This window comes from Scardinius erythrophthalmus, assembly GCF_964197995.2.
Source record: "Scardinius erythrophthalmus genome assembly, chromosome: 16".
In the NCBI taxonomy this organism is placed as follows: domain Eukaryota; kingdom Metazoa; phylum Chordata; class Actinopteri; order Cypriniformes; family Leuciscidae; genus Scardinius; species Scardinius erythrophthalmus.
The window spans coordinates 824,578-833,372 of record NC_138236.1 but is presented as its reverse complement, the minus strand read 5'-3'; the positions used below and the strand labels follow the sequence as shown (position 1 = coordinate 833,372).

General features: G+C 45.2%; 1 protein-coding gene across 1 annotated transcript in view; it reads right to left on the bottom strand.

The window, feature by feature from the left end:
• Positions 1 to 8,795, bottom strand: part of iqgap3 (IQ motif containing GTPase activating protein 3) — a 33,254-nt gene that overhangs the window by 8,232 nt on the left and 16,227 nt on the right. The window contains exons 20-33 of the mRNA XM_081388906.1: positions 5,678 to 5,761; positions 5,521 to 5,592; positions 5,367 to 5,436; positions 4,786 to 4,994; positions 4,542 to 4,694; positions 4,211 to 4,374; positions 3,826 to 4,050; positions 3,391 to 3,531; positions 2,559 to 2,643; positions 2,101 to 2,333; positions 1,655 to 1,787; positions 689 to 791; positions 385 to 523; positions 222 to 309 (exon numbers count right to left, since the gene is read on the bottom strand). Coding sequence (XP_081245032.1) covers positions 222 to 309; positions 385 to 523; positions 689 to 791; positions 1,655 to 1,787; positions 2,101 to 2,333; positions 2,559 to 2,643; positions 3,391 to 3,531; positions 3,826 to 4,050; positions 4,211 to 4,374; positions 4,542 to 4,694; positions 4,786 to 4,994; positions 5,367 to 5,436; positions 5,521 to 5,592; positions 5,678 to 5,761 — 1,899 coding nt within the window. The remainder of the gene's footprint in view (positions 1 to 221; positions 310 to 384; positions 524 to 688; positions 792 to 1,654; positions 1,788 to 2,100; positions 2,334 to 2,558; positions 2,644 to 3,390; positions 3,532 to 3,825; positions 4,051 to 4,210; positions 4,375 to 4,541; positions 4,695 to 4,785; positions 4,995 to 5,366; positions 5,437 to 5,520; positions 5,593 to 5,677; positions 5,762 to 8,795) is intronic.

Genomic DNA, 8,795 nt, shown 5'->3' with positions numbered 1-8,795 from the left:
TAACCCTCATCTTTCCTTCACGGGTCAACATGACCCGAAGCCCTAAAATTATACTTCATTTTTTATTTTATTTACCTTTAAATTACTAGCTTTGATGAATAAATAAATGGTAATTTAAGCACATTCCTCACATTCTTTCAATTTAAATTCAGATACACATGTAGACATTATAAAATAATTTTTGGTAAATATTTAGCATTTTTAGGTTTTTCTGTGAGTACCTGATCTCTGGAGGCGGAGACTTGGAGCACCTCACTGAGGGTGTCACCGGGCTGCGTTCTGATCACATCGATGATCAGCTGCTTAGTGCTGAAGAACAACCAGACGACATCATCATCATCATCATCATCATCACACACTCATCATCTGACAGACTCCGCCCACCTCAGCAGAATCCCCCGCGCATCAGGCCGGTCATCAGAGCTCGTGAACACGTCAAACTTGCTGGTGAGCGTCAGAGAAACCTCCATCTTGGCCAAAGGCTGCTCCACATTTGGATCAGTGGGGTTGAGCTGCCCCTCACCTGCACACACACACACACACACACACACACACACACACACACACACACACACACACACACACACACACACACACACACACACACACACACACACACAGAACTGAAGGGCCCTCAGAACTCTATCTAGGTAGGGAGCTCATTGGGCTTTGGATCCGTATGACTTACCGATGAGATCCTGCAGCGACGGCACTGATCCCAGATCCTGCAGGAGCTGCTGAAGAGGGTCTGAGGGATCGGGACACAGACAGTCCTGATGCTCCAACAGCAGCTGAGAGACACACACACACACACACACACGCTTCATGAGGAGAGAGCACCAGCAGACTGTGTGCACAATCACAGCAGCAGAATTTATAAAATTGCATAACAATTTATTTCCAGGATGACTAACTGCACAGAATTAAACATGGTCATGTGACCACAGTGAAAAAAAAAACTAAAAAATGTGTGTGTGTGTGTGTGCGCTGCACACTGGTGGTATTGAGGAGAGATCCCCTGATCTGATTGTGAAGCGCTCTGGGTGTACAGTAGCACATGTGAAAGCGCTATATAAATAGCGCTTTCACATGTAAGAGGAATATATGCACTATATTATGTTCCTTATATTTTTTATTTAACCTGCTAACTTCATTATTGAATGTATGTTTGAATAAATCGGTGCATTTTATTGTTAATGTTTATATTTCAATAACAAATTAGAGTAGAAATAATTAAATCTGGAACGGTTCACATAAAACTGCCTTATGTGCAATTAAAATGTTTATGTACAACTCAATATTTGAGTGATGATCATCAAGCACATTTCAATCGATTATTTAATTATTACTCGATATTTTGAGTTAAATTATATTTTCAGTTTGTAATAAATAAATCATTAATAAATTGATTATTTTAGGTAACACTATTGTTTTTTTTATAATTCAAATGAATTATGCAATAAAAATATATATTATATAATTACTAATATTATAATTAATATTTATACATTATTTCAGAGAGGATCTCCAGAATCATGGCTATTAGTATGTAAATGATCATCCTGTTTTGATACTTTTTAATCAGGTTTCTATAACACATGCATACTGTGAAATATCATTAGAGCATAACTGTGATGTAATGTTTGGCACTGACTCTGTGTGTGTTGATGAGTTCACTGATGGAGATGTAGATCACGGGTCTGTTGAGGATCAGCGTCTCTGAATATTCATCGATATTGAAGCGTTCCTCCGGCTCAGGCACGTCACACACCGCGCGCAGGAACTTCCTGTTACAGGAGAGAACCGAGAGATGAGACAGGAAGTGTGTAGGGAACCGAGAGATGAGACAGGAAGTGTGTAGGGAACCGAGAGATGAGACAGGAAGTGTGTAGAGAACCGAGAGATGAGGCAGGAAGTGTGTAGGGAACCGAGAGATGAGGCAGGAAGTGTGTAGGGAACCGAGAGATGAGACAGGAAGTGTGTAGAGAACCGAGAGATGAGGCAGGAAGTGTGTAGGGAACCGAGAGATGAGACAGGAAGTGTGTAGAAATTAATTTTATCACAAATATTCGATTCCCGACCCCTATGTCTCGCACTCACCTGAAGCGTGTGTGTGTGTGAGAGATGTACTGGTTGAGCGCGCGCAGGTGAGCCGAGTCCCCGCTGAAGTGTTTGAGCGCTGCGCTGTGCTGGAGGATGCGAGCGATGGAACCCAGAGTCCGGCGCTGACCCGGAAGAAGAGCAGAACCGGCGCCGAACTCCACAACATCAAACCCGTCAGGAGCCACGACAGCAGGGTTCATGTAGCGGTAGTAGATGAGGTTACCCACGATCTGATCACACACACAATCATCACTTTTCATTTTAAATACATATTTTATTTTCTTTACTAAAAATCTTAAATCTTTATATTAAAAAGATGTGTATACACACATAATACATATTTTATGATCAAAAGCATTTATTTGTAGAAATGATTAATTTCTAAAAATAAAGACTTTATAATTTTAGGAATTATATATACATAATTATGACAATCTGAGGTTTGAGAAATGTACCTTGTACAGCTCGTCCTCACTGGCTTGAGGAAACTTCTCCTGCAGGGCGTCTCTCAACACTTTAGCAGTGTAGCGCAAACCGTACCTGTTTGAGACACACACACACACACACACACACACACACACACACACACACACACTTAAGATATAAAATCAGCCCTAAAAAAAAAAAAATAAAAAAAAAAAAAATGTTATCATCATCTAATATTCAGTCCCATCAAGAATTGACAGAACTTTTATGCAGCCCAAAATTTCTTGCAACTTTTTATTTTTTTATTGTCAATTAATAATCGGTATGAAATTAGTATTAGTAACAGTAAGAATATGATTACCTGTAATTTATTTGTGCATAATTACTGAAATTGATTGTGGTCAGTTTGCATTAATTCTTTGCAGGTAATATTGCATTAACCGTCACAAACACTGATTCTAAATATAGGAGGGACTGAATAAAGTGACCAAACTGTTATTAAAATCACAACCACAAAAATATTAAGCAGTAAAAACTGTGTTTAACATTGATAATAATAATAACCATTACTAATAATTGAGCATCAAATCATCATATTAGAGTGATTTCTGAAGGATCATGTGACTCTGAAGACTGGAGTAATGATGCTGAACATTCAGCTTTGATCACAGGAATAAATTACACTTTATTGTATATTCACATAGAGAACAGATATTTTAAAATCATAATAATATTTCACAATTTGTACTGTATTTTTGATCAAATAAACACAGCTTTTGAGAGCAGAAGAGACTCACTGTTTCATAAACATCTCTAACTTCAGACCAGGAGTGTATATGTGTGTAGGCATGACACACTCACGGTAGTTTGTGTGTGTTGCTGGTGATGGCGTGTAACACGCGCTCCGTGAGGTTCTTCAGGTTTGTGATGGAGATGTTTAACCTCTGCTGGACCTCTGAGTGACTCAAGGCCTCCTCGACGCTCACCTCATACGGTAAACAACTGAAACACACACACACAGCTATGTATTTCAGAAATGTACATATACAAAATCCCAGTTAGCAAAAAATATTAATTTAAACAATGTAATATTTATAAGATCTCATAAGAACTATCTCACACAGGAATGTGTTCTGTTGATTGCAATTCGCAACCTCACCACTAGATGCTGCTAAAACTTACACACTGCACCTTTAAAAACTACTCAAAAATATCACGTGTAATATTGTTACCATAATTTTTCTGAGTGAGCAGGACATAACATTTTTACGGTGTTCCTATAGCGTTCTCACGGACCTCTTCTGGCCAGTCTGGCTCTCGGTCTGGTTGACCCAGCTCTTGTAGATCTCCACGGGGTCGGTTCGGATGTTGAGGGCCCGGTCCTGCAGAACCTCTCTGATCGCCGGACCCAAGACGTCCTTCAGCGCGTTCTGACCGCGAGCGTGACGGTAGAAGCTCACCAGCATCTTGATGACGGTGGGGTTTCCGGTGACCACTTCTTGCGGACGATCCACCTTCACACTGCACAGAGGCCAGCGCTTTCATTCGTGTGCACCAATTCACATGTTTGACTGATTAAATTAATGACTGATGGAAATAAATCAAATTTCAATGCAGATCAATTCACTAAAGGAATGATTAATGTGATGTTCGCTTATTGTGTGTGTGTGTGTTCTCGTACCTGATCTCGTGGCGTAGCGCGGCAGTGAAGAGTTGCAGCAGAAGGAAAGCCTCCCTGCAGTCGGAGCCGTAGTTGAAGAGAGTGAAGATCACCGTCTCCATGAAGCTCGTGCTTTTATTCTGAGGCATCAGGAAGATCAGCTGAGCCAGATACAGCGGCTGGGTCTATACACACACACACACAGAGAGAGAGAAAAATAAAAAAAGCACAGAAGGTTTTGTGATGGGTAGGTTTAGGGGTCAGGTTAGTGTGTGTGTGTGTGTGTGTGTGTGTGTGTGTGTGTGTGAGAGAGAGAGAGAGAGTGTGTGTGTGTGTGTGTGTGTGTGTGTACCTGCAGAAGGTAGAACAGGTGCTGATAGGCCTCAAGTTTGTCTCTCTTCTCTTTACTGAGAGCTTTCAGGCCCTTGTGTTTGTCCAGAACCATCATGTCACTCAACTGCTCCTTATTCTTCTTCGTGAGCTTCTTACAGTGAGACACCACCTCCTACAGACAGACAGACAGAGACAGTCAGACAGACAGACAGAGAGGGAGAGACAGATGAACAGAGCCGTCGTGTCTCCGCTGGTTGTCTGACCTGTAGCGTGACCCGGTTCCGGACCAGCAGGCCGATCTTCAGGTCCATGAGGTCCAGGTCGTGCTCCTGCTGTCTGTTGGCCCGGATGGACCTCACCACCTCCTCCCTGAGCCTCAGCAGCTCCGCCTCCTGACGGATGTCAGCGTCTCCACACTCCAGCAGGTGCGCGAACTTACACACCACCGACAGCGGCGGCGCGCTCGAGTGAACTGCAAACCAGATGTTTTTAATCTTCGCTTTTACTTCAGTGCAAACGAACAAGTGCTGTTATATGTGGCGTAGTGACGAGTGTGTTCAAGTACGCCAGATATGAGCAGATTCTGTGCAATACACTGTATTTAATATATCATGATGACTCGCGAGTATTTGCGCTAAATCTGTGCAGATTTGTCTTGAACTTCTCCAGCAAAGTGAGTAAACATAATCAGTAACACACTAAATTAGCTCGTGATTTGACAGCGTTACTCGCCACGGTTGATTTTTACCCGCATTTGGCGAGAGTTAATGTCAAACCCTGGTCACAAACGTTTGAACGGCACTATCAAATACAGTGATTGTGAAGTTCATCATCAGTGACTGACCCAGTAGGCGATACTCCTCGCGGGCTCTGCTGGCTCTGAAGAACGCCTGGATCCGGATTATAGCTCCAACCTGGCGGATAAACACACACACAGATGAACACACACACACACACACACTCATCATCATGATGCCGGACGCAGGCGTGACCCTCACATGTCTCCTGAAGTAAGCGAGCCGGGCGAGATAGTTCCTGCGGGCGAGCCACATCTTCACTGCAGCCTGGATCTGAGAGCGAAGAGAGTCACACGTGAGTCCCCACACACACACACACACACACACACACACACACACGCACACACACACGCTTTACCTTGAGGACGGCTCTCCAGTTCTGGTACAGATACTGCAGTCTGCGCCGGTATTCTCTCTGCTGTCTGTATCTCCTCCAGTGAGACTGATGACACAAAGTATCATAAATCATTACAGGTGCAACAATGTATCAAATATGAGACACTATGTATCATGCATTGTTCACCCAAAATTAAAGATTAGATTTAATTTGGCATCAAATATGGGAAACCAGGAAAGTTTGAGCTAAAGTTTCACACATTTGAGCTAACTTATTATTAATCAATTAAAAATAAAAGTACATTACTTAAAACTTTTTTAATGTATGTAAAGTCATAAAAAAAAGACAATTCTAAAGTTCTCACAATTTCTCACAAAAGATCAAAGATTAAAAATCATAGAAATGAAAAAATAAATAAATTATGAATTCAATTAATGCTTTTTAATTATGAAAATATTATTAAACCATTAAAATGGAATCCAGAAAACCCCGAAATCAAGGATAAAAAATACACACAAAAAAATGTATATTTCATTGAGATGTAAACATGTAATTTTTGTTAAACTTTGAATAAATTGTTGTTAAATTGTTCAAGGTTCATAATGTCAATTAATTAGATATGCTTTATGATTAATAAAATATACATATTTTGTGGTTTAAATTTCAACCACAAAACTCCTTAAATCCATTACATATTATTTTTTTTAATACCGGGTCAAAATTGCCTGAGGGAAGGATGAAGGTTACATCAGTCTAGTCTAATCATCAAGTCTAAATGTGTAGATTAGCACACTGGTTCTCCCATGAACAGCATGTGGAGATGTTGGGGGTCAGGTGAGGCTCACCTGTATGGTGATGACGGCAGGAGTGTGTGTGTTGGGGGTCAGGTGAGGCTCACCTGTATGGTGATGACGGCAGGAGTGTGTGTGTTGGGGGTCAGGTGAGGCTCACCTGTATGGTGATGACGGCAGGAGTGTGTGTGTTGGGGGTCAGGTGAGGCTCACCTGTATGGTGATGACGGCAGGAGTGTGTGTGTCGAGGGTCAGGTGAGGCTCACCTGTATGGTGATGACGGCAGGAGTGTGTGTGTTGAGGGTCAGGTGAGGCTCACCTGTATGGTGATGACGGCAGGAGTGTGTGTGTTGAGGGTCAGGTGAGGCTCACCTGTATGGTGATGACGGCAGGAGTGTGTGTGTTGGGGGTCAGGTGAGGCTCACCTGTATGGTGATGACGGCAGGAGTGTGTGTGTCGAGGGTCAGTCTCACCTGTATGGTGATGACGGCAGGAGTGTGTGTGTCGAGGGTCAGGTGAGGCTCACCTGTATGGTGATGATGGCAGGAGTGTGTGTGTCGAGGGTCAGGTGAGGCTCACCTGTATGGTGATGACGGCAGGAGTGTGTGTGTGTTGAGGGTCAGGTGAGGCTCACCTGTATGGTGATGACGGCAGGAGTGTGTGTGTCGAGGGTCAGGCTCACCTGTATGGTGATGACGGCAGGAGTGTGTGTGTGTTGAGGGTCAGTCTCACCTGTATGGTGATGACGGCAGGAGTGTGTGTGTTGGGGGTCAGGTGAGGCTCACCTGTATGGTGATGACGGCAGGAGTGTGTGTGTCGAGGGTCAGGTGAGGCTCACCTGTATGGTGATGACGGCAGGAGTGTGTGTGTTGGGGGTCAGGTGAGGCTCACCTGTATGGTGATGACGGCAGGAGTGTGTGTGTCGAGGGTCAGTCTCACCTGTATGGTGATGACGGCAGGAGTGTGTGTGTCGAGGGTCAGGTGAGGCTCACCTGTATGGTGATGACGGCAGGAGTGTGTGTGTCGAGGGTCAGGTGAGGCTCACCTGTATGGTGATGACGGCAGGAGTGTGTGTGTTGAGGGTCAGTCTCACCTGTATGGTGATGACGGCAGGAGTGTGTGTGTTGAGGGTCAGTCTCACCTGTATGGTGATGACGGCAGGAGTGTGTGTGTCGAGGGTCAGGTGAGGCTCACCTGTATGGTGATGACGGCAGGAGTGTGTGTGTTGAGGGTCAGTCTCACCTGTATGGTGATGACGGCAGGAGTGTGTGTGTTGAGGGTCAGTCTCACCTGTATGGTGATGACGGCAGGAGTGTGTGTGTTGAGGGTCAGGTGAGGCTCACCTGTATGGTGATGACGGCAGGAGTGTGTGTGTTGAGGGTCAGGTGAGGCTCACCTGTATGGTGATGACGGCAGGAGTGTGTGTGTCGAGGGTCAGTCTCACCTGTATGGTGATGACGGCAGGAGTGTGTGTGTCGAGGGTCAGGTGAGGCTCACCTGTATGGTGATGACGGCAGGAGTGTGTGTGTTGAGGGTCAGTCTCACCTGTATGGTGATGACGGCAGGAGTGTGTGTGTTGGGGGTCAGGTGAGGCTCACCTGTATGGTGATGACGGCAGGAGTGTGTGTGTGTTGAGGGTCAGTCTCACCTGTATGGTGATGACGGCAGGAGTGTGTGTGTCGAGGGTCAGGTGAGGCTCACCTGTATGGTGATGACGGCAGGAGTGTGTGTGTCGAGGGTCAGGTGAGGCTCACCTGTATGGTGATGACGGCAGGAGTGTGTGTGTTGAGGGTCAGTCTCACCTGTATGGTGATGACGGCAGGAGTGTGTGTGTTGAGGGTCAGGTGAGGCTCACCTGTATGGTGATGACGGCAGGAGTGTGTGTGTCGAGGGTCAGGTGAGGCTCACCTGTATGGTGATGACGGCAGGAGTGTGTGTGTTGAGGGTCAGTCTCACCTGTATGGTGATGACGGCAGGAGTGTGTGTGTTGGGGGTCAGGTGAGGCTCACCTGTATGGTGATGACGGCAGGAGTGTGTGTGTTGAGGGTCAGTCTCACCTGTATGGTGATGACGGCAGGAGTGTGTGTGTTGGGGGTCAGGTGAGGCTCACCTGTATGGTGATGACGGCAGGAGTGTGTGTGTTGGGGGTCAGGTGAGGCTCACCTGTATGGTGATGACGGCAGGAGTGTGTGTGTCGAGGGTCAGGTGAGGCTCACCTGTATGGTGATGACGGCAGGAGTGTGTGTGTGTTGAGGGTCAGTCTCACCTGTATGGGAATGACGGCAGGAGTGTGTGTGTTGGGGGTCAGGTGAGGCTCACCTGTATGGTGATGACGGCAGGAGTGTGTG